This window comes from Rhineura floridana, chromosome 7, assembly GCF_030035675.1.
Source record: "Rhineura floridana isolate rRhiFlo1 chromosome 7, rRhiFlo1.hap2, whole genome shotgun sequence".
Classification (NCBI taxonomy): Eukaryota; Metazoa; Chordata; class Lepidosauria; order Squamata; family Rhineuridae; genus Rhineura; species Rhineura floridana.
The window spans coordinates 5,510,379-5,536,752 of NC_084486.1; the positions used below are offsets into that span (position 1 = coordinate 5,510,379).

Below are 26,374 nucleotides of genomic sequence, written 5' to 3' on the forward strand. Positions count from 1 at the left end.
TTAAACTACTCTGAGAATTGTAGCTCTCTGAGGAGAACAGGGGTCTCCTAACAACTCCCAGCACCCTAACAAGCCTACACTTCCCAGGATTCTTTAGGGGAAGCCATGGCTGCTTAAAGTGGAATAATAGTGGAATAAATGTACAGTGTGAATGTGACAGCTGCTTCCTCACAAATTGCCACTTTTCATAAACACATGTTGTTAGTCTCTGCCCTATCAGCAAGTGATGCCCATCCATGGGATTTTTGCAGACCTTTCACCACTGAAAAATCCTGGAAGTGGGGGATGGGACTGTGGGCTCATCCAAACGGAGCAGGATAATCCACGTTTTCCATATCCGGTTCGTCATCTGACAGTCCTCACTTTGCCTGTTTGTTCGCTCTTTCCCAATAAAAAAACCCACTCTTTTTGCACCTACACACGCAGCGAGAGGACCCGTACTTCTTCTCATTTTTTTCCAGCTCCGCCCATAACACTCCCCCCTATCAGCCAATTGGTCTGCAAAAATATGACGTATGCTCCTCTCCCCCTTTGCAACAAAACACAACAAGGTGCATGCGTTGAACGTACGAGCGCGAAAGTTTGAATTTCCTGATGGTTTGGTACAGTGGCTGTAATGGAGTTCCTTGTCACTCACCATTCTGGAGCAGCACCGGCCGGGGGTGTGTGTCTCCAGGTGCCCCTGACCATCCAGGGGGATTGTGGGCAGTGCAAGGGATCAGCGCTTGTAATCGCCGGGCGAATCCCCCCATAGCCCTTGGCCTTATTCACTGCAGGGTTCAGCCCCAGACCCCCCTCCCCACGTGTGGCTGCTCTTGGCTCAGGCAGGGAATGCGGGCAAACAGCCCCACGTGCTGCTGTGTCAATCTGCACTGAAGCGACCAGCACAGGCTTTGCGGTGTTCCCTCTGATAAAAGAAACATGCAAACCACTTATATGCCTATAATTCCTGTATTTTTGTTTGTTTGTATTTGCGATATTTCGCAAAACCGCCTGTATGCTTTTCTATCTTTAATGTTTCTGGAGATACACATGATTGCAATTCCACTTATTTCTCCAGAACAGCAAGTAACAATGTGTCACGTCTAGGAAGGTAGACCATCAGTCTCTATGGTTGCGGATGACTGAGACTCTCTAGCAAGCCACTTATATGCCAATAATTCCTGTGGGTTTTTTGCTTGTATTTGCGATATTTCGCAAAAGTGACTGTATGCTTTTCAGCTCAGCTGGGCTGTGGAGAAACTGCAGGCTGTGGTTGAAACTGACAAGACTCAAAGAGAGTAGCCTTGCAGGCAGGAAAGCGAAATTGACTAAGGCTGCAGTGCTTTCTAATCCAAGAGGAAATCCTCTATTTCTCTCCTCTCCCCCTCTCCCTCGACTCTGGATGCCTGGAAGCAAAGACCAATATGTTCAAGAAGGGCATTTGATGCGGGGGGTGAGGGGTGGGAGGTGGAGGTTAGGCAAAGATAAATATTTTCTCCCTTGAAAAAGTTTACAAACAACCACAATTGCAGACCTCACCCTGAGCGGCTGCCCAGTTTGCAGGCTGGCTAAAAATTAACAGCTGTTGCTGCTTCTGTGCAAATGCGCTTTTTTGCATCTGCGCAGTAGAAGTTGCAGGGGGGCCCCCAACACCACACCATTGCTCTGATAGGTTCCTTCTTCCCGGGCTTTCCCTGGACATTCATGCACATGCGCAACAGTGGAAATACGTGATTGGCTGAGAATGAGGGAAGGGATATGGGGAACAGCCCAAGAACTGCCCATCAAACGCCACAGCTGTAAAGTCCGCAGTATTGCATCCGAGCGCCTGAAGGTACAGCGGATGATTCCCAGTTTAAAAAAACAAATCGCATGATTTGTGGTATTCCAGGAGCAGATTTAACCGTGCGAAAATGCTCAAAAGCACGCGGCGTCATATGGATGACCGAAAAATAATGAAAACACAAAGCGATCATGTCACACATTTTACAGTCCTCTGGATGAGCCCTAAGACCCAGGATGCACACCCTGTGCTAGTGACCTTTTACCCTCTGCAAAGGATCTTTTCAGCAGCAAGCTAGGACAAGAACCCTCTTCAAAGCCCAGACAGAAGTGATTAAAAAGGTAAAGGTGTCCCCGCACTTATAGTGCGAGTCGTTTCCGACTCTTAGGGTGATGTCTTGCGACGTTTACTAGGCAGACTGTTTATATGGGGTGGGATTGCCAGTTCCTTCCCCGGCCTTTCTTTACCCCCCAGCATATGCCGGGTACTCATTTTACCGACCACGGATGGATGGAAGGCTGAGTGGACCTCGACCCCTTTTACCAGAGATTCGACTTCCTCCTTCCATTGGAATCGAACTCCAGCCGTGAGCAGAGCTTCGGCTGCATTACCACCGCTTACCTCTCTGCACCACGGAGGATCTACAGAAGTGATTAGCCTCTTCTAAATAAAATTCCCTCTGATCCCTTTGGCAGTGAGAGAGGCTTGCTATCCTCCCCTTGTAAATTATTCACAACTACTTGTTTCAATATGTTACATAGAATCATAGAATCATATAGTTGGAAGGGGCCTTATAGGCCATCGAGTCCAACCTCCTGCTCACAGCAGGAAATCCACAGCTAGAGCATCTCCCGCAGATAGCTGTCCAGCCTCTGCTTGAAGACATCCAGCGAAGGGGATCCCACCACCTCCCTAGGCAGTCGGTTCCATTGCCGAACCGCCCTTACTGTCAAGAAGTTCCTTCTAATGTCCAATCTGAATCTACGCTCCTGCAACTTAAAACCATTAGACCTAGTCCTACCCTCTGGGGCAGCAGAGAACAAATCTGTACCCTCCTCTATGTGACAGCCCTTCAGGTACTTAAAGAGTGCAATCATGTCACCCCTCAGCCTTCTCTTCACCAGACTGAACATGCCAAGTTCCTTCAACCTTTCCTCATAAGACTTGTTCTCCATACCGGCTATCATCCTCATCACCCTCTTCTGAACCCGCTCTAACTTGTCTATATCTTTCTTAAAATGAGGCGCCCAGAACTGAACGCAGTATTCCAGATGAGGCCTGACTAATGCAGAATATAGTGGGACTATTACTTCCCTTGACCTGGAAACTATAGCTCTGTTTATGCATCCCAAAACCGCATTTGCCTTTTTTGCCACAGCATCACACTGCTGGGTCATGTTCAACTTGTGATCCACTACAATTCCAAGGTCCTTCTCACACGCACTACTACTAAGCCATCCTGTACCCGTGCATTTTGTTTTTGTGGCCTAAATGGAGAATCTTGCATTTGTCTTTATTGAATTTCATTTTATTAATTTCAGCCCAATTTTCTAGTCTATCCAGGTCCCTTTGGATTTTATTCCTGCCTTCCATTGTGTTAGCTATCCCTCCCAGTTTCGTATCATCCACAAACTTCATAAGGCTTCCCTCCACCCTGTCATCTAAGTCATTGATAAAAATGTTGAAGAGTATCGGCCCCAGGACAGAACCCTGTGGCACTCCACTCGAAACCTCCTTCCAGTCCGAAGCAGAGCCACCGATGACCACTCTTTGAGTACGGTTTTCCAACCAGTTGTGAATCCACCTGACAGTATATCCATCTAGTCCACATTTGACCAGTTTGCTAATCAAAAGGTCATGGGGGACTTTGTCAAACGCCTTGCTGAAATCTAGATAGATGACATCTACAGCATTTCCACCACCTACTAAGCTAGTGACCCGATCAAAAAAAGAGATGAGATTAGTTTAACAGGATTTTTTCTTGACAAACCCATGCTGGCTCCTACTAATCACAGCATTGTCATCTAGATAGTTGCCAATGGACTCTTTTATTATCTGTTCTAATATCTTTCCCGGTATTGAAGTCAGACTGACCGGCCTGTAATTCCCTGGATCTTCTTTTTTACCCTTTTTAAAGAGCGGGACGACGTTTGCCCATCTCCAATCCTCCGGCACCTCTCCCGTTCTCCAGGATTTCTCAAAGATGATGGCAAGAGGTTCCGAGAGTACATCCGCAAGTTCCTTCAATACTCTGGGATGCTGTTCATCAGGGCCTGGAGATTTGAACTCATTTAGGTTAACTAGGTATTTCCTGACTATCTCCTTATCAATCTTGAACTGCAATCCCGACCCCTTACTGAGATTGCTACTGATGCAAGGTTGCACAGTGTTCCCTTTTTGGGAGAAAACGGAGGCAAAATAGGCGTTGAGCAGTTCTGCCTTTTCCTTGTTATCTGTCAACATTTTGCCATCCTCATTGAGCAGCAGTCCCACCGTTTCCTTGGTCTTTCTCTTGCTTCGCAGCTGCTGCTGCACTGGTCCTGACACCGTTGCTAGGCTCACAATGCTCTAATTACAAGGTAAGTACTTCCTTGAACTCCAGGAATGGGAGTGGGAAGTGCAATTCAGATTCATACCAGACAGAGAAGGGACAGAGGCCCTGCTGTGACAGGGGCTGAACTAAGAATTAAGGGGGTGGGAGGTGGCAGATTCCAGCCCAGAACAAGACAAGATACCTGTGAATATCATTTTATCACAATATGGAGATAGACTGGTTCAGAGATTTCAGGAATGAGTGATTCTCAGATCCAGGAGATAAGCCAGATGCCTGCCCTAGATGGGGTTGCACTCCCTCTGAAGGGGCAGGTACATCATTTGGGGATACCCCTTGAACTATTGCTGTCACTTGAGGCACAGTGGTCTCTGTGGCCAAGAGTGCCTTTTATCAAGTTTGGCTGGAATATTAGCTATAGTTGTTTTTAGGTAGCGACAACTTGACCACTGTGGTTCATACACTGGTAAACTTAAGACTCGATTACTGCAATGAACTCTAAGTGGGACTGCCCTTGGTTCTGGTCTGGAAGCTTCAGCTAGTGATGGGAACAGACTACTGCCAACACATGACACTGGTGTTAGAAGACCTGCACTCGCATCCCATCTGCTACCAGGCCAGGGTCAAGGTTCTTGTACTAGTGTACAAAGCCCTGAATAACTAGGGATGCCTTACCCTGTACTTCCTAAGTTAATCACTGGGATCATCTGGGCAAGCACTATTAATGGATCAGAAGCATGACTCATAAGCATGACTCATAAGCATGACTCATGTCATCAAGGAAGAAGTCATGCCTTAGAGTTGTTGCACGGAACTCTGTGGAACTCCTTCCCATTAGAAGTCAGACACATACCATCCCTGCTCTGTTTCAGACCCTTGGTTAAAACCATTTTATTTTGAGAGGCCTTTGCATCATGAATGCTTCTCTAATCTTTTAAATTTTCTGATGTTTTGTTTAATTTTTTGAGATTCTAAATTTCTGAGGTTTTAAATTTTTGAGGTTTAACTTATGTTTTCAATTTTGTGTGTTGTATATTTTTATCATTGTAAACCACTTTGAGACCTAGGTGGTGAAAACCAGGATATAAATTTCTAAAATAAATAAACAAATAATCCACTGGGCATCACTGCCATCCTGTGTCACTCACACTATATGGAAATTGATGTCTCTTTTTTGGAGAATTATATGTGGGGTGAGCCCAACATCAGAGGGTATTTCCTTTTCTGGACCCCATGTGACAATAAAGGGGAAGAGGGTTATTGCTGCAGGGTATTTTTTGGTTTGTGTTTCTTTGTAATAGTCACCAAAAATAACACTCATAAGAACATAGAATTAGTTCTCCTGTTTCAGTGCAGTAGGCAGGATAGGAGTATGGAGTGTGGCTTTAAGGACCAGTGAGATTGGTTGACTCTGGTCCCATGTAACCCATAAAGATTTGTGGACTTCATGAAGGGTTACTACTTATCTGTTTGGATTCTACATCTCAAGAGGGTCAAATTCAAAACTGTCATATGGGGGACATTCTGTTTCCCTCAAATATTGCCAGAGTGGTGTGGTAGCAGCCCCACACTTAGTAGCATTCATGCTATTGCTGATAATGTAATATTACCATATAATATCTACTCCACATCAACAGCACCTAATCCAGGATACAGAGCACCAAAAGAAGGAAGCCAGATAGCAAGGCTTTAGCTGTCAGTGTCTGTAAGGCAAGGAAAGGTTTCATAAAAGCAAATTCAGATTGTTCAAGTGGGCAAATGTCTTATAACACAGGGGGAAATGGCCCCAACTAATCTTAGTTTGCAGAAACAATGTTTCCCCACCCAAATCTGGCACCTCATCTACACGCAAATTGGATCCTATTTACAGAACATCCACAAAAGAAGCACTTCTTAGTCTTAAAATGTACGAAGGGCCATCCTACTGAATCCACATGCATCTTCAGTAGTGTGGAAACAGCTTTCTCGTGCCATAATGACACACTTCTCAGGAGATCGTGTAAATGATGCAACACATTGGGTGAGGACAATCATGTGGATGTTTCTCACTGGACTGTTGCCATCCTTCCCAGAAAGACAACTTATAAGTGTGAAAGGCTCATATGATTTCCCATGTGGTTGTTTCACTTACACAGACTCCCAACTAGCATGGCACTGCACCCATGTGTGAATAGGACCAACAGGTAGCCATCCCCAGTTCTGTGGGGTGTGACCTTTCCTGAATGTACCAGTAATAAAGCAAGAGATTAAATTAATATGTAGGAATCAATTAAGATAAAATTTTCATTAGCAAGGCTGCAAGTTTCTATACATGTAATAAAAATGTAAACATCACACAGTGAAGTTCACAGCATCACAGAGAGGCCACAGAGAGGTGGCGCTGTGAACTGCAGTGTGAACTACATGCTGTTCGCACTGCCTACCACTGCACACTTCAGCAAGAAGGGGGTAGTGGCAACCTTGGTGAGTAAGCAAGAAGCCTAGATGCAGAGGCAGCAGCCTGGGTATGTGAACAGGTGGGCAAGGCAGGAGGCTGCTGTGTGGCCATGGTGGTGGTGGTGGTGGTGGCAGCCTGGGCAGGTAGGTGGGAGGCCGGTGGGTGGTCTAAGTGTGCTGTGCAGTGGCAGTGTTTGTCCAGGGTGGTGTGGGACAGCGGCAGAGGAACAGGTGAGGCAAGTGAGTTGCTGAGGTGAATGAGGGTGCCTGAGGGAATGGGGGACAGTAAGGGGAGTATAGTTGCTAGGGGGGGTTGGGAGTGCCTGGGGGAATGGAGGGGTTGCCAGGGGTGTATGAGCAGAACAAGCAGGGGGTGAGGGGTTGGCAAACAGAGGGAGCAGAGGGGCAGAGCATCACTTGTAGGTCACATAAAAATGATCATGATTACTTGTTGATCCTAGAATTTCTTGCTTGGTTTACATGTTCTTGTATATCTCTCGTGCAGCAATTATCTATCCTATTCCCCCTCCCAACTGCTCTGAAAGATTTGTGGGGGAGGGAGACAATCTGGAATCTTCTCTCTGGAAGCCCAAATTTTGCAGTTAAGAAGAAATCAAAATAACAAATCAAACAAACCAATGCCTACTATGGAATAGCTGGACTCAGACAGCTAGCAGCTATTTCCTCATCTCCCCTCTGTATATATCTGTGGAAGGATAATATCTAAGTAGAACACATGCTTTGTGTATAAAAGGCCCCAGGTTCAATCCCTGGCGTCTCTAGATATGGCTGGCAAAGACTTTTGTTTGAAAACAAGGACAGTTGCTGCCAGTCAGTATAGACAATACTGAGCTAGATGAGCCTGGTCTGACTCTGTATAAGGCAGCTTTCTATATTGGGGGCTCACTCTACTTCCTCTTGGTGTAAAGCTTGTGAAGAAATGGCTTCTTTCAGGAGGAAGTGAGAATACTGAGAAGTTGAAAGAGGAAGCTGTGGCAGAATGTCTGGTAATTACACATCACATGATGATATAAATGGTGGCCACACAAAAAGAAGTACTGGCAGCATTTGAAATTAAAGAGTTCTGAAGGGGAAACTGTCAGTCACAAGTGTCTTTCTTATTATGGCCCATTGGTGCACAGCCATCCTAAGAATTTTTATCAAATATATGTGTGCACATACACCTACACAGAGTAATGCTATACCCTATATTGTGCTAGTATTCTGTACTTTGGATTGTAACAACACTGCCATTCTACTCATGCAACAGTCTTCAGTTTGTACAGCAGAATGTCCCCCTTTCCTCCTCTCCCATTCAGTCCTCTGTGCACTCTCAAAAACTGCTCCACAGTATTAGGAGACTCTTCAGAACAGATTTGGGTGTCACACTGGGAGAGGAGAGGTAAGAGAAGTCCTGTTGTTTGTGTAGCATTAGACTGGTCTTAGTCAAGTTTTTACTATCTTCCATCTCAACCCACTGTTTGCTTACAGAAACATGTACTCATTTCCTGGGTTATAACTGGGTTTTGGCTCCAATGCTGCATTTATTTTATTCATTCAGCCAAATTATAACCTCATAGCATCTGCGAGGTTCTAAGGCTGAAATCCTATAGATATTACCAGGAAGTAAGTTCCACTAAACTCAGTGGGACTTACTACTTAGACTTGTATAGAATTTGTGCTGTAAAATTATACATTAAAAACAGAAAAAGGGGAGGAAACATTTCTTCTTCTATGACAGGCTGCTGACTGGGCCAGATTGACCTTCCCCTCACCTCTGCAGTCACAGTGCAAGTGACCACCATAGTTGTAGAAATCTTGTTTTGGAAGGAATGGGAAGCAGCAGGCTCCTTTGGCTGTTGACAAAGGCTAGATTTCCTCTCATTTCATTTTTATAGCCACAGAAGAAAACTGGCTTAATGTCATTCAAATCCTAACCACTGTTGCTTTCACATGATACATTATGCTGGAGGGCACACAATTCTCATAACACACATGAACAACATACTATGTGATGTGGCTCTCCAAGTTTCTTTTTAAAAAAAACAAAACTTTTTTCTTGGTGCTATTGTAAGTACAGTCCCTATATTCCCATGATACTAGCAAAACATACAGTAGCATTATAATACAAAGGCTGAAATCCTTCTTGGAAGTGAGAGGAATTTATAGCTTACAAGCTGTCCAGCTGCAATCTTCTGCTCATGTACGTGGGTGTGACTCCCATTGAACTCAGTGTGATGTACGATTAAACTACACTGGACAGTAGCATGATGTGAGTATACACATATTATTTATTGTAAAGCACAAAATAGGCATATAGAATGGAGTGCTGAATCCCCCAACCCAGCACTTTAACCTGTGAAAGGTCCTCCTTCCAACCACTTTGCTCCAACCTGGGTTCAGAACCAGGTTAGGGGAAGGTCTATTGCTGTCAAGTGTGAAAATGGAAATGGACTGTCTTCAAGTCAATCCCGACTTATGGCGACCCTATGAATAGGGTTTTCATGGTAAGCGGTATTCAGAGGTGGTTTACCATTGCCTCCCTCTGAGGCTAGTCTGCCCCAGCTGGCCAGGGCCTGCTCAGCTTGCCACAGCTGCACAAGCCAGCCCCTTCCTTATCTGCAACTGCCAGTTGGGGGCAACTGGGCTCCTTGGATTATGCAGCCTGCCCACGGCTGTACAGGTGGCACTCACTGTGGGGGTGATCTTTATCTGGCCCTTGACACCCAGGAGACACAAGCGGGGATTTGAACTCACAAACTCTGGCCTCCCAGCCAGGCTCTCCTCCCCGCTGCGCTATACTAGCTTCTAGCTGTCAAGTGTAGTTTGAGCTTTATTTCTACGTCAACATGCACAGAATAGGTTGCTAATTTATTACTGCATATAGGGATAGATAAATATGTCAGTGTTGGTTTCTCATTATTTTTCCAGTCCAGTTCAGCTTGCTACAGTCCTCATGAAAACTCATCATCATTTCAATGTACATTTCTCCTAAAATGCATGTTTTTGTATGCAATTTTGCTTAATATAGACATTTTATGCAGTTTTGCTTAATATCATGTGTTGTTATTCATTTAATTTCTATCCCACCCTTCCTCCCAAAAGAAACCCATGGCAGCAAAATCCCTAACTGCATGAAAAGAATTCTGTAAAACATATGATTGAAGGAATATCATTTATAATATTTTGTCTAATTATTATTTATTATATCCCACCCTTCCTCCCAGCAGGAGCCGAGGGCAGCAAGCAGAAACACTAAAAACACTTTAAAGCATCATAAAAAGACCTTAAAATACATAAAAACAAAATGTTAAAAACATTTTAAAAAGCTTTAAAAACATATTTAAAAACAAACAGCAAAAAAGAGTTAAAACATATTATTAAAGAAAACATATTAAAAGCAATTCTAACATAGACACAGACTGGGATAGGTCTCAACTTAAAAGGCTTGTTGAAAGACGAAAGTCTTCAAAAGGCACCAAAAAGATAGCAGAGATGGCGCCTGCCTAATATTTATGGGGAGGGAATTCCACAGGGTTGGTGCCACCACACTAAAGGTCTGTTTCCTATATTGTGCAGAACGAACCTCCTGATAAGATGGTATCTGCAGGAGGCCCTCACCTGCAGAGCGCAGTGATCGACTGGGTATATAAGGGATAAGACGGTCTTTCAGGTATCCTGGTCCTGAGCTGTACAGGGCTTTGTAAACCAAAACTAGTACCTTGAACTGGGCACGGTAGCAAATGGGCAGCCAATGCAATTCTTTCAGCAGCAGGATGACATATTGGCAATACCCTGCCCTAGTGAGCAGTTTCACAGCTGCATTTTGTACCAGCTGCAGCTTCCAAACCAGCCTCAAGGGCAGCCCCACATAGAATGCATTACAGTAATCCAGCCTGGAGGTTACCAGTGCATGGACAACAGTGTTCAGGCTATCCTGGTCCAGAAATGGCCACAGCTGTCTTATCAGCCAAAGCTGGTAAAAGGCACTCCTAGCCACAGAGGTCACCTGGGCCTCCAGCGACAAAGATGGATCCAGGAGCACCCCCAGACTATGGACCTGCTCTTTTAGAGGGAGTACGACCCCATCCAAAGCAGGCAACTGACCAATTATCAGGACTCGGGAACCACCAACCCACAGCACCTCTGTCTTGCTAGGATTCAGACTCAGTTTATTGGCCCTCATCCAGCCCACCACTGAGTCCAGGCAGCGGTCCAGGTCTTGCACAGCCTCTCCCGATTCAGATGTTACAGAGAAATCGAGCTCGGTATTGTCAGCATACTGCTGACACCTCACCCCAAATCTCCTGATGACTGTTCCCAAGAGCTTCGTATAGATGTTAAACAGCATGGGAGACAAAAATGGTACCCTGAGGCACCCCACAGCACAACTGCCAGGGGGCCGAAAGACAGTCACCCAATGCTATTCTTTGAGAGCGACCTTGGAGATAGGATCGGAACCACTGTAAAACAGTTCCTCCAATACCCATCTCACCAAGTCGGTCCAGAAGGATACCATGGTCAATGGTATCAAAACCGCTGAGAGATCTACTAAGAATAACAGGGTCGCACTCCCCCTGTCCTTCTCCCGATAAAGGTCACCCATCAGGGTGACCAAGGCCGATACAGTCCCATAACCAGGCCTGAACCCAGACTGGGATGGGTCAAGATAATCTGTGTCATCCAAGAGTGCTTGCAATTGCTGAGCCACAACCCTCTCAATCACCTTCCCTGAAAAGGGGGTATTTGCAACCAGTCGGTAGTTGTCACAGACCAATGGGTCCAGGGTGGGCTTTTTCAGGAGTGGTCGAATCACCGCATCTTTCAAGGCACCTGGAACCACTCCCTCCTGCAATGATGCATTGCCCACACTCTGGATCCACTCGGTCAAACCCCCTCTGCAAGCTTTAATAAGCCAAGAAGGGCAAGGGTCGAGAGGTCATGTTGCTGGCTGCATCTTCACAAGCACCTTGTCTACATCATCAGGCCGCATCAACTGAAACCGTTCCTAAGAAGTTGCAGCAGATGTTGCACTGAACACCTCATTAGGGACTACAGTAGATGTAGAGGGGGCATCAAGCCTGCTACGGAGGCGAGCAACTTTACCCTCAAAGTGCCTTGCAAACAATTCACAGTGGGCCTCCGAAGGGTCTAAAACTCAATTTCCTGGAGTTGATGTCAACACTCCTGACAATAAGGAAAAGCTCCACCGGACAGCTACTTGAGGATGCAATGAAGGCAGAGGGCCTTCTTTGCCACCCTCACCGCCACACAGTAGGCACAGTTATGATGTCTTACTCATGCCCAATCAGCCTCACAGCACATCTTTCGCCACTTGCACTCTAGCCATCGTCCAGCCTGTTTCATTGCCCTTAGCTCACTGGTGCAGACTGGGCTCCACAATGCTGGAGAGGGTGCTCCGGGGCAACTGTGTCAAGCGCCCGATGCGCCTCAGTGTTCCACAGCATGACAAGGGCTTCGAAAGGGTCACCTGCTCTATCTACTGGGAACTCCCCCAGGGCATTCAGGAATCCAGTGGATTCCATTAGGCAAAACAGAAAGGAGTAGAAAAAGAGGAAGACCAAACAAGAGATGGATTGATTCCATAAAGGAAGCCACAGGTCTGAATGTACAAGATCTGAACAGGGTGTTTTACAACAGCTATTGGAGGTTGCTGTTTAATAGGGTTGTCATAAGTTGAAATTGACTTGAAGGCATATAACAACAGCAATAGTCAAAAACTTACCTGTATTTGAGTTCTTCAGATTCTTCTTGTTGATTTTCTTTTGCCTCTTGAGTGAGTTTCTCTACACCTAGTTTCACTTCTGCCAGGCAGTTCTTGATGTAGAAGGGGTTCTTCTTGGCCATATTGTCAAGGAAACTGAATATCAATATGCAGTTTTTAAGACAGGGAGGGAAAACCTCTGATGAGCAAACAACTGCATGTGAAAACTCAGCAAACGACCGTGTCATGTTGAACTGTACAGGAGTCTGTCCCCATTTTTGTGCTGAGAAACAGCCTAGCAAGCCAAGGTCCTCTGCCATCTTCTCAAAGAGACCATTCTTTTGGAAAAAGTCACTGTTGACAGGATCCAAGTAGATAGCAATTGCTATTACTTGGAGTATATGCAGTATGAGCTCCATAATGTGGCTATGATCAAACAAGGCCCACAAGCCTGAAGGCGAGTCCTGCAATGCACCTTCCATGTCAGCCAGAAGAGAGAGTAGCCCATTAAAGCCACTGCTGGTTCTGAAGGCCGAACGACCCTTGGGATTATCCAGTGTCTTTACGAGAGACTTTGGAATTGGAGAGAGAAAAAAGGAAGTGTTTATTATCACTTAATTAATTTCTTGTGCAAGCTTTAAAAAGAGGGGTGATTTTCGACCTTGGTAAAACTAAAATTTGATTGCAATGCTTTATAATGTCAAGCTACATGGAGGAATGCTGAGCCCATCATGTCTCTAGCTAAGGCAAAGGATATTTCAGAGGTGAGCCTGAGAGAAAGATTGATTTCGTCTGTTCAGAATAAGGTGTTTCCAAGACAGCTACTAGGTTGTGGTTTCTGACAGTCTAATCCTCCCCTTAATGCTAAGAAACCATGTTAAACATAATTTCCTCCCAAATGTTCAAGAGGTACAACTGTACATTTCAAGAGATGTGTTTTTCAAAATTATGTTCTAAACAAGACCATGCCTCATAGGAAAATGAGGAATTGTATCAAAATTAAAGAAACAACACTTCCCCACACACCAAAAACAAAACAAGGGCTTGAATGGTGGCAATGAAGATTGCTGCCAATTGTCCTTGATTTTTAAACATACTAGCTTCCTTATACTGTATCCAGCCCCTGCCAGTACTTTCGACTCTGGCAACAGATTTCCAAACCCTGCCATCTGAAATCCTTTTTATAACTGGAGGTGCCCTTCTGCAAGTGATGACTGATACTCAAGGGTGCCTGTTGGGGAGATGCTGTTGTCTGTTTGGCAGAGATTAAACTACATGTTCAATCCCTTCTAATTCTGTGGTTCAAGATCTAGATATTGATTCCAACTCCTGCCCATCAAGTCAAGGAATCCACCTCTAACAAATTGTCCACTTCTCAGAGGCATCTTGCTGTCCTACAACAGAGTACAGGACTAGATGGACAATAGTCTGATCTAACAAGACCAACTATTTAATGCCTATTTTTAATGCCCTTTTAATGCAGTGTGGCAAACCATTCATTGTTTGGGATGCCAGTTTGCAAATCTGAGATTATCTTAGTGAAATCAACCCAGCAAGAGAAGTAATTGGGACCCAGTATTTCAATATTTTGCATCAGAAATCAGTATTCCTATTAATTTGCAAAAGGCTAATGTCACCTTGGGGAGCAGTAGCAGCACACCAGTGCCCCTGAAATAAGGTAGAAAGGTTATTGCCAAATTACATGAGGTAAAACATTCCCATCATGACATGCAAGCTATATATATACCCCTCAAATGGGTGTAAAGGGGGCTTGCCAGAAACACAAGAGGAGGACTTTATTACTCATTCAGTGTTGCATGCTAATGTATCATACCAGGTTCCTGAGCAGGGCATAAATCAAATAAGTTGAACTACAAAGTATCAGGAAAACTTTGACACATATCTGGAGAGGTCAGTAGTAACTCCATTTCTTCTGGCTCTATCTCTGTTATAATTTAATTGTCTGTCCTTCTGGCTTGAATCTATAAAAGACTTGCCTGCCATGGAAACCCCTAACTCAGTTACAGCTAATAGAATTTATTTTCACATTCCATTATTCGTTATTTTTCATAATTGCGTACTGCACGCAGCTCTGTAATAATGTAGAACTAATCACATTTGAGCTTGGAGTTTAACAGCTAAATATATATTAGCAAATCAATCTGAATTTGTGCATAATGTAATCACTGTCCCAAGGGCTATATATAATAAATTCATTTTCTTACATTATATATTAACACAGTTATAATTTGTCAGAATTAGGCATCAAAGCTGCATTTCTTTTCACCAGTTTAGGCATGCAACAAACTTAGTCTTAAAAGGAATGTTTGATCAGCTGTGGTAAGTATTCACTAATAGGCAAAAACCCTTGCAGTTTAAGAATGTACCTATAGCCAACAGATATTTCTATCAAACTTTAAAAAGCAAGGAATTTGGGAGGCTAGAGTGAATGCACAAGGGGAGCAGGAGACCTGACCTCCTCTCTGAGATATTGTACTGCCCTACAAATTTGTAAACATGCAAACACAATTTGGATTGGTTTGGTAACATGTGCCTCTGAGCATGGTGAGTAGTGACAACACCCACCATCTCCAAAGATAGAGAATTACATTTTTGTATGTTTGTTGATGGTCTTCTTACTTTGATTCTTTTCTGAGTTACTACTGTTCCTACAGAGAGTATAGCCTAGAAAATTATATTTCTCTCATTATTCATCCTAGAAATCTGTGTCAAATTTATTTTTATTAATTTCAAAGCCTTTTTATTAGATGATGTCATATGATGGTGAAGATAGCCTTTTTTTGTTTCAAACAGGAGGTTATGCTCTATTTCCATTTTGGGTCCATTAACAGTTGAATCTGAAACTGCAGTTTGATGTAAAATCAGATGGATTACAATATGTTGCTACTTAAGCAATGACTCTAGCTGTTGGAAAAACAAACTTGGCCTGCCCAAGATTCATGTTTTCAGCCTGCTCTGGTTAAACTACTCCACTTAAGAAAAGGTGGGCATGGTCAATTAAAACATAGAGCACACCTAGAGTTTTGCTAGAATATATTTCACCTCCCACTGTTTTATCTTGTGCAAACTGAGACACTCCTCATGTCCATTGCAAACCATTCTGCAGAACAGTAAGTGCATTGTTCCACAATTGTTTCTGGAGCTTTTTTTAGTGTTGCAAAGTGTTGCTGTAGTTCACATATTCACAGAAACAGAGGCAAAAGAGAATGATTTACTTTAGGAAACTTCACTAAAATTGCAAAGTAAATCAAACATATTTAAAGGGACTATCTGAACGATATCAACTGTTTTTTTTAAAAAAACACATTTTATTTCTTCTTGGCCATACACATATCAGAAGAGTATAAAACAATACATAACACACAACCAAAGAAAGAAAAAAAAGGAGCATTATTCACATTTTTGCATACAAAGAATTCAATTTTTTGTGAATTGCCCTTGTTTAATAATTGTTTTCTTTTCCACTTTGAGTTTTCCTGTATAGTCTTTTTAGAGTGGTCCATGTACACAAACACACACACACACTCACATAACCCCATATGCAATAAGACTTGACCAAGATCCTCAAAAATTTTCTACTGCATTTCTTAAATTCTTTCTTTTTTTCTTTTTTTTAAATCAACTTCTTAAGTGTATAAACCAAAAACTTTGTACCAATTTAAATGCCTGTTACAATATACTGACATATAGCTTATGCAATCAAAACATATATACATAAATAAATTTAAAAAGGAAGAAGAAAAAGTAAAATAAACATGTTTTAAAATTATAATAACAACAAAAATAAGAAATCAATAAATAAAAAAGAGGTGGAAAAGAGAGTTACTGAGATTAATGTGAGCTTTTAAAAGCATAACATTTAATACACAGAACGCCATAGAGATCTAGAAATTTACTTTTGGTAGATGGATTTAGTGCAATAAACTGCATAGACTATCTGAAGACATCCCTCCATAATGAGGCATGATTTGATGGCTTATAGAAATCATGCTCCCCCACTACTACATAGCTTATAAACATAAACCATTTGATATGAAAGTTGTCTTCCATTAAATCTATGTTCCATACCTGAGAGTACCATAAACTGCCTTGGGTTTCTATCATGAAAAGAAAGGTGGGGTATAAATGTAATAAATAAATAAATAAAATTGTAACCATTTTTTTTCCAGGGAGAGCAATTACAATTCTTGCTGCCACTAGTAAGGTTACTACTAGAGCCTTAGAGTGGAATGATAGATTATCTCCTTGGAAAATTGACAAGAGAGCCATAACAGGATCAGACTTGATGTTCTGCCCTGTAATCATCCCAATTTCATGAAATTCTTTTTTCCAAAATGCCTGAACATGTCTACCACATATGAAAATAACTTCCAAGCTCTCCATACCCCCTCCAACACCTCTGTGTAGCAGTATTGATTCTATCCAAGAATAATTTTATATGAATTTTCTTGCAGTTTGGCTGATATTGAATGAAATGGGAATTTATCCCATAAATGTTCCCATTTTACAGAATCAATCCCAGTAGTTAGATCTAGTAATATTTTATATAAAGATGATAAAGAACCCTCAATCTCTCTCATTCATGATTTAATTGTGGATGAGGCAGCCGATCTGATATGTATAACCGAGACCTGGGTGGGTAAGCAGGGAGGAGTCAGTCTCTCCCAGCTATGCCTGCCAGGGTACCTGGTCCAGCATCAGGTTAGACCTGAGGGTCAGGAAGGGGAGGTTGCTGTGGTCTATAGGAGTTCCATATCCCTCTGCAAGCACCATGTGCCTACTGGTCTGGAGTCTTTGCACCTTATGATGGGTGAGCGGGACAGACTGGGGATTCTGTTGGTGTAACACCCACCCCGCTGCCCAACAGACTCCCTAGCTGAGCTGATGGAGGTGGTCTTGGGTGTACTGTTGAGATCCCCCAGACTGTTGGTTCTGGGGGATGTCAACATCCATGCCGAGGCTGCCTTATCTGGGGCGGCTCCGGATTTCATGGTCTCCATGACAACCATGGGACTGTCCCAATATGCCATTGGCCCAACACATGTAGCAGGGCATACTCTAGATTTGGTTTTTGCAACTGGACATGGAGTTGGTGATCTGAATGTGGGGAGCCTTACATCAGTCCCTCTGTCATGGACAGATCACTGCTTGCTGAAGTTTAGACTTACAGTGGCTTTTCCCCTCTGCAAGGGTGGGGGACCTATTAAGTTGGTCTGCCCCCAGAGACTAATGGATCCGGATGGTTTCCAAAGGGCTCTGGGGAGTTTTCCGGCTGATAGGGCTGGCGCTCCTGTCGAAACCCTGGTTGAGCTGTGGAATACAGAAATGACCCGGGAGGTTGACATGATTGCTCCTGAGCGCCCTCTCCTGTGTAGAGCTCGTATGGTTCCATGGTATACCCCAGAGTTGAGAGCGATGAAACAATATCAGAGACGGCTTGAGTGCAGATGGAGACGAACTCCTAGTGGATGCAATTATTCACTGGTAAGTGCGTATGGTAAACTGTATTTAGGGGCAGTAAGGGCAGCAAAAAAACAATATTTTGCTGCCACTATCAAATCAACAATCTGCCTCCCAGCTAAGCTCTTCAGAATTGTCTGGGGGCTATTACACTCTGGCCCCAGGGACATGGTGGAACCATCTGAGGCCCGCTGTAATGAATTTGCTAGGCACTTCCAGGATAAAATCTTTAGCATCCGCCAGGACTTAGACTCCAGTGTTATAGCAGGTGAATCAAGTGAGGTATCCAGAGCACAGCCTTGTCCCGATTTCTTGGATGAGTTTCAGTTGGTGCAGCTTGAGGACGTTGACAAGGTGCTTGGACAGGTTCATGCAACCACTTCTGTGCTGGATCCTTGCCTTTCTTGGCTAATAAAAGCTAGCAGGGATGGAACAGCCGGCTGGGCCAGGGAGGTGATTAATGCCTCTCTGCGAGAGGGGTGGTCCCTGGCCGCCTGAAAGAGGCGGTAGTGAGACCACTCCTGAAGAAACCCTCCCTGGACCCAGAAAATCTTAATAACTATAGGCTGGTAGCAAATGTTCCATTCCTGGGCAAGGTCCTTGAATGAGTGGTTGCGGGCCAGCTCCAGACACTCTTGGATGAGACCGATTATCTGGATCCATTTCAGACGGGTTTCAGGCCTGGTTTTGGCACAGAAACAGCCTTGGTCGCCCTGTATGATGACCTTTGATGGGAGAGAGACAGGGGGAGTGTGACTCTGCTGATTCTTCTTGATCTCTCAGCGGCTTTCGATACCATCGACCATGGTATCCTTCTGGGGAGAATGGCTGAGTTGGGAGTGGGAGGTACTGCACTCCTACTTGGCAGGTTTTCTCCAGAAGGTGGTGCTTGGGGAACATTGCTCGGCACCCTGGACTCTCCAGTATGGGGTTCCGCAGGGGTCATCTACATGAAACCGTTGGGTGCGGTCATCTGGAGCTTTGGAGTGCATTGCCATCAGTATGGTGATGACACATGGCTCTATTTCTCCTTTTCATCTTCTTCAGGTGAGGCTATCAATGTGCTGAACTGGTGCCTGGCTGCAACAATGGACTGGATGAGGGCTAATAAACTGAGGTTCAATCCAGACAAGACTGAGATGCTGCTAGTGGGTGGTTCTTCTGACCGGATGGTGGATGTCCAACCTGTCCCAGATGGGGTTGCACTCCCCCTGAAGGAGCAGGTTTGTAGCTTGGGGGTTCTCCTAGAATCACCTTTGTCACTTGAGGCTCAGGTAGCCTCAGTGGCATGGAGTGCCTTCTACCAACTTCGGTTGGTGGCCCAACTACGTCCCTATCTGGACAGGGGATAACCTGGCTTCAGTTGTCCATGCTCTGGTAACCTCCAAATTAGGTTACTGCAATGCACTCTACGTGGGGCTGCCTTTGAAGACGGTTCGGAAACTGCAGCTTGTGCAAAATGCAGCAGCCAGATTGGTAACAGGGGCCAGACGGTCCGAATATATAAAACCGATTCTCACCCGCTTGCACTGGCTGCCTGTATGTTTCCGAGCTCGATTCAAGGTGCTGGTTTTGACCTATAATGCCTTACACGGCTTGGGACCACAATACCTGATGGAACGCCTCTCCCAATATGAACCCACCCGTACACTACGTTCAAGATCAAAGGCCCTCCTCTGGGTGCCTACTCCGAGGGAAGCTCGGAGAATGGCAACAAGGGAGAGGGTCTTCTCAGTGGTGGCCCCCAAATAATGGAATGATCATGTTGATGAGGTGCGCCTGACGCCAACACTGTTATGTTTTCGGCACCAGGTCAAGACTTTCCTCTTCTCCCAGGTATTTTAGCATGTGTTTCATATTGTTTTAAATTTTTAAATTGTTTTAAATTGTTTTTTAAAAGATATATTTTAAATTGTATTTGTTTTTAGTTACTGTAACCTGCCCAGGGAGCTTTGGCTATGTGGCGGTATACAAGTATAATAAATAAATGAATAAATAAATAAACCCTTATCAGTGAATGATGTTCCCACCAAACAGTTCTCAAATGAAGTCAATGATTTCTGTCCCTGCTCCTCCTGGATTGCTATGAAGTGCTGAACCTGAAGTAACTGATACCAAGTACACTGATGTGGGTATAGTTTTTCCTGAATTTGTTTAATAGTAAGTGGAACTCCATTCATGAATAAGTTGTGTAATGTGTAATGTCCCTTCACCTCCCAGCAAGCAAAGTCTGAGAGCTTATTTGGATAGTAAAATAATGGATGGTGAAGAAATGGAATAGTAGGAGTTGGCTGAGATATCAAACACTTCCTCCACAATCTCCAGACAGAAGTCTGCTAATAAGGAGGGGTTATCCAGGAAATAAAGGTCTTTTTCTCCGTATGCTACAAAAGGTAAAAATCTATTTTTTTATTCCAAGCAGACTGAACATTCTATAGACAACCATGAACAACTCATATCTTTCTGAATTACCAGCAACAAATTTTTCAAGTGAGCAGCATCACGATACAGTTTCAAATTGGCTATTCCTACACCACCCTGTGCTGCCCTCTTTTATAAAATAGATAAACAAAGTCTAGGCCTTTTCCCTTGATGAATGAACCTCAGTAACAAATTTTGCCAATTTCTTAATTTCTGGGTGGTGATGGCAATTGGGATTGTCCTAAAGAGAAACAATAACTTTGGGAGAACCATTATTTTCACTGCTGTAACTGTAACCTCCATGAAAGAGGCAAGTGTTTCCAATCCAGCAACAATTTTCTTATTTCCTTTATCAAAGGATAATTAAGTAATTCCATTTTGCTTTATTTTTTTAGGAATGAAAACCCCAAGATATACGAGTGTAGAAACACAAAGTTTTAATTGAGTTTCCCGTTGTAGAATTGCCTGTAGTTTGGGAGCCAAATTAAAACATAATATTTCTGATTTATCAAAATTAATTTGTAAAGCCAGCCAGAAATCCATATTCCTTTATAATTTCAATTAGCCTAGGAATAGCCTGCATAGGATTTGTTACCAGAACAGCAACATCATCTGCAAAGAGATTTAACAGATGCGATTTACCCTTTAAGCATAATCTCTTAATCACATTATCAGCCCTCAAACTTTGAGCTAATGGCTCCATTGCCAAAGCAAAGAGTGAAGGTGATAGTGGGCAGCCCTGTTTTGTACCTCTCCCAATTTCAAACAACTGACAATCTGTTCCATTCCAAACACACCCTCTTGAGCCCTCATACAGACTCTGTATTGTGCTTATAAAATTCTCACCAAGATTCATTTTGAACAAGACTTGGAAAAGAAACTTCCAGAGAACCTTATCAAAAGCCTTGGTTGCATCAAGCAAAATGATTGCCAAAGGTCTCTTTGTACGGTTACTATAGCATACTGCATTAAACAACCTGCGTATCGGGTCCACTATAGTCCTACCCCTTACAAAACCTACTTGATCTTAGTGCAGGTAAGTTGGGATCACATTTGCCAACCTGTCCGCTAATATTGAGGTGAATATTTTTGCATCAATATTAATTATTGGACGGTATGACTCTACTACTTCGCCATTTTTATCTGGCTTTAATATAACTGTGATACATGACAGCTACCAAGTTTCTGGGATTGTTCCTCCCCTCAAAATCTCATTAAAAAGCAATTTCAGAAACGGGATTAATTCAGTGCCAAATACTTTGTAAAAAAGTCCAGTGTACCCATCAGTTCCTGGTGATTTTCCCAACCTTAATTTTTTAATTACCCAATCTATTTCCTCATTCATGATTGAATCATTAAGCCTCTCTTTATGTTCTGTGGAAATAGTTTTCAATCCTGCTCTCTGTAAATACTCATTTACTTTATCAACATTTACATCCACTGATGAATATGATTCATAATATTCCTGGAAGTGCTGTGTAATTTTATCTCTTGCAAAAGTTCTAATTCCCCCTTCTAGTAGAACGGACAACACATTCCTTTGTTTCTTTTTTTAAGCCTATTTGCCAAGAGTCTTGAGTTTTTATTATCAAATTCATAGAAAGTCTGATTAACATATTGCAAAGAAGTTAGTACTGTACTTGTACTTAAGGCATCATATTCTGCCTTTTTTCTTGTCAAAATGTGATATACCCTCATGCTGCTGTTCCTCTTATACATACTTTTCAGAGAGATTATTTCATCCTGAGTCACCTGTTTTCTGAAATGAATTGTCCTCTGAGAACTGTCTTTAAGGTATCCCAAAGCAGAGCAGGTGGTGATTGAGTAGAATAAGAACATAAGAACATAAGAAGAGCCTGCTGGATCAGGCCAGTGGCCCATCTAGTCCAGCATCCTGTTCTCATAGTGGCCAACCAGGTGCCTGGGGGAAGCCCGCAAGCAGGACCCGAGTGCAAGAACACTCTCCCCTCCTGAGGCTTCCGGCAACTGGTTTTCAGAAGCATGCTGCCTCTGACTAGGGTGGCACAGCACAGCCATCATGGCTAGTAGCCATTGATAGCCCTGTCCTCCATGAATTTGTCTAATCTTCATGTATCTCAAAGAAAATTTTGATTGTTTCCAGTGTTTCATCTCTAACTTCCTTATTTTCCAAGAGTAATGGATTTAAACACCAAGTGTACGAATAAGGTTTTGATGGTGCCAATTCCAACGTCATATGTACAGGTGCATGATCTGATATTAATATGTGACCTATATGGGTGGACTTCAAATGAGAGGAAATTGAGGAGGAAATTAGAATATAATCAATTGTAGTAAAAACCCTATTTTTACATGTGAAACATATGTAGTCTCTACTAACTGGATGATCTAGACATCAGACATCCAGAAAATCATACTTAAGAGATCTTTTAGCTTCTCACCTGATGTAAAGGTTATCCTGGATTTTTCCCTGTTTTGTCTATATTTGGATTAGCAACTAAATTCAAATCCCCCCAATTTTACTGAGCCTTCCTTAAAGCCATCAAGTATCTCGAGAGTTTGTGAGAAGAAACTAATTTGATTAGTTTTTGGAACGTAAGTTGTTCCCAAGGTTAGAGCAAAGCCCCCCTGTCCTAGAGTGCCTTTAAGGAAAAGGTACCTGCCTTGGTCATCTCTTAGTGTATATTTCAAATTAAAGCCCAGATCATTACTAACCCACACACCCACCCCTCTTGATTTAGAGGATCCAGGAGCCTCATACCATTGGCCATTCGCTGATGGTAGTATGGAGTAGTGTCTTATTCTCTTCTGGTGTGTCTCCTGCAGAAAGATGACTTTACTATTAGCATGTTTTAAGGCGTTCCATACTTTTTCCCCTTTTATCACTGTTCCTAAACCCCTTACATTCCATGTTGTAACTGTCAGTTCAGAACATGCTATCGGCTGTGATTTAGAAAATCCAAGCTATCAGAAATATTTTGTAAAAGTAGTAAGTTATAGCCATATTGGCAATGTTTAGCAATTATAATCTCAGTAACTCGCTCCAAAAAGAGTTCACAACTAAAAGTCAGAGAAATTAGAAATGAAAAGTAAAATAAGAAAAAATAATAAGCATTTACTTAACACTAAACAACAAATAAATGACCCATCCCTGAGACATCTTATCAGGAAGAAGCCTCAAATGGAGATTGACCACGGTCTCCATTATGTAGGATGTCCACTCAGGTAGGTGTATCCCTAGCCCTCCCCCCCCACCAAATCTCAAAGCTTAAATATTTCAAAGAATCCATCTAACCCTCTCAACTGTCATTTACTATTTCCCTCCATTTTTCTTAATAGTTTGATTATATTGTTAAATCATCATAATAATAACTATAACCTGGGTACTTATCATTTGTAAGAATCCAACTACAGAACTCTTCTGTCGTTAGCAAAGTCCGAAGGTTTGTGATGTAATATTTTCTTCCTGTTATAAATTCTTTTAGTTTCCAATAAATTCACATACTGAAAGGGTGTAAGTTGTATTTAGCTAGTTTCGGTGAAAGTCATTTTTAATGTTCAAGTTCCATTTTTATCACATCCAGTCCTGTAAAGCCTTTGGATTGTGGCATGCCCCCACAGAGTCATGTAGTTAGTCTGTTGCAATTTATGAATTAATTGGTAAAAAAAACTTATATTTCAGCAGCAGAATAATTATACAGATCAGTTCAACAGTTCCTTTCATTATACAGAAGACAATATTTGATCTTTAAACTGATGGGTATCAACTTATATTACTGTAAAGGTAAAGGTAAAGGTGTCCTCGCACTTGTAGTGCGAGTCGTTTCCGACTCTTAAGGTGACGTCTTGCGATGTTTACTAGGCAGACCGTATATATGGGGTGGGATTGCCAGTTCCTTCCCCAGCCTTTCTTTACCCCCCAGCATATGACGGGTACTCATTTTACCGACCACGGATGGATGGAAGGCTGAGTGGACCTCGACTCCTTTTACCGGAGATTTGACTTCCTCCTTCCGTTGGAATTGAACTCCAGCCGTGAGCAGAGCTTCGGCTGCATTACCGCCACTTACCACTCTGCGCCACGGAGGATAATAATCAGACTTTACACAATTAATTCTGGGCATTTTCCCTCTCAAAATTTTTAGTTTTTATCCTTATCATTAGATTAATTCATTGGGATAATTCATTAATATTATTTAGTCAATTTAAAATTTTCTCCCTTCCCCACACTTCCTCTTTTAAATATTTATACAAGGTTGAGTTAAAATGATTTATATATTGTGTTTTTTGTTGTAAATTCATTTGGATAATTCATTAACTCAGTTTAGCCAATCAATAAATAGTAATAATAATAAATTCCCCTTCTTTCCCCCCTTCATTTCCCCCCTCCTTTAACTGAATATACAGGATATTTACACTAAACAGATTAAAAGATTTGTTCATTGTATTTGTTGTTGTAAAGATACTTCCCTTTACTTGCTAGTGATCTTTACTTTACTTGAACCCTTGTAACTTTTACTATAGCTGTTCTGAGCCTGTGGTTCTGAAACCCACTTTGCCAGACAGTCGACTCAATCTCTCTCTTTTAATCAGAACTATTTTATTAAACCAGAAAATACAAAGGTATACAGAAACTTCAAAGAAAACATACCGTCTCTGGGAATGGTGAACTGAGGGTGGTGAAGATGATGGAGAAGGTTGATAGCAGGTAATTATATTGTAGGATTGTTGAAGAGGTAGAATTCAATGGAGGAGGGGTAACTTCTGAGAGCTTCTGGAAGAAGCAATTCTGGCAGAGAAATAACTTCTGAGAGAGAGTGATAGGTAAAAAAGGAGTGTTGTCCTCTGGGGCTACTAGGCCTGCTGCTAGCTTCACTGATGGCTGAAGCAAACTGAGGCAGGTTTGGGAGGGAAAACTAACCAACCAATTAAAGAGAGGGGTGATGTCACCTGACAGGAAGTTACTGTAAGGCTAAGGAAGTATAGAGACAGACCTTAGAGTTCCGTAACTCTAACCTAATAAATACCTTGTTTAGCAAAACAGAAAGAGTCTCCCTATATACAATTCCTATATACATTCCCTGTCTGGAATTCTATGGGTTCCATCACCTATATACTATGATGATGGGAATCAACATTACTAACAAACATATTATACAGCTTCAATACTGAGTAAAAGACATGTACACTAGGTTTGAGCTTCTTCCTGGGATACAAGGAGTACTACAGTGATTGGTAGGGTGAAGGTCTTTAGCCTGTTGCTATAGGGCGGTTTAAAAGTGTAATAAAATAATAAATAATAATAATAAATTTTGTGACAGGACCTTCCTTTGGGCCCTGGACAGCACACCTCTGTGCACCAGACTGTGGAGACATCAAGCTCTGTCTTCTTGTTACTTCCCTCCCCGCTGTAGTTGATGGCAGGGGGAACAGATGAGGACTGAATTGCTTTGCTTGAGTCAGGATGCAGTGCGGTAACATGCCTGTCACTGCTGCAATCAGTGCACTTAATGCTGACCTTACAGTTCTTAGCAGAGTGCTCAGTGGAGGCGCAGCACTTGAAAAAAATCTTGTGGTCCTTCAGTAGGCTGTATGTGCCCAATAAAGGCTAATTAAAATTCCTATCAAGGGTATTATACAAACTTAAGAAGTTCCAGTTAGGTAATCTAATACTGGGAGAGGATTTCAATGTTAATCTTAAGGGATTATTCTCACCTAAAATGAGACAAGGATCATCTTCAAAACAACAAATGAAAAGAAAGACTAATGTCTCACATATGGGACGACAATTCATGGATCTCATACATAAGTATGATTTAAAAGATACTTGGTCCACACTCCACCCAAATGACCATAGTTTCACATATTATTCTCATGTAACTCATACACAATCCAGGCTAGACGGCATCCTAATCACAAAGGCATTGCTTCCTGCCCTTCACAACACCACAATAGGAATTATCAGAATCACGGATCATGCCCCTGTCATAGCCACCTTGCAGACAGAAATACAAGA

At 42.6% G+C, this 26,374-nt stretch overlaps 1 protein-coding gene across 4 annotated transcripts in view; it reads right to left on the reverse strand.

The window, feature by feature from the left end:
* Positions 1 to 26,374, reverse strand: part of WDFY4 (WDFY family member 4) — a 463,201-nt gene that overhangs the window by 365,727 nt on the left and 71,100 nt on the right. For all 4 annotated transcript variants that reach the window (XM_061634768.1, XM_061634767.1, XM_061634766.1 and 1 more), the window contains one exon: positions 12,499 to 13,049. In XM_061634768.1, coding sequence (XP_061490752.1) covers positions 12,499 to 13,049 — 551 coding nt within the window. The remainder of the gene's footprint in view (positions 1 to 12,498; positions 13,050 to 26,374) is intronic.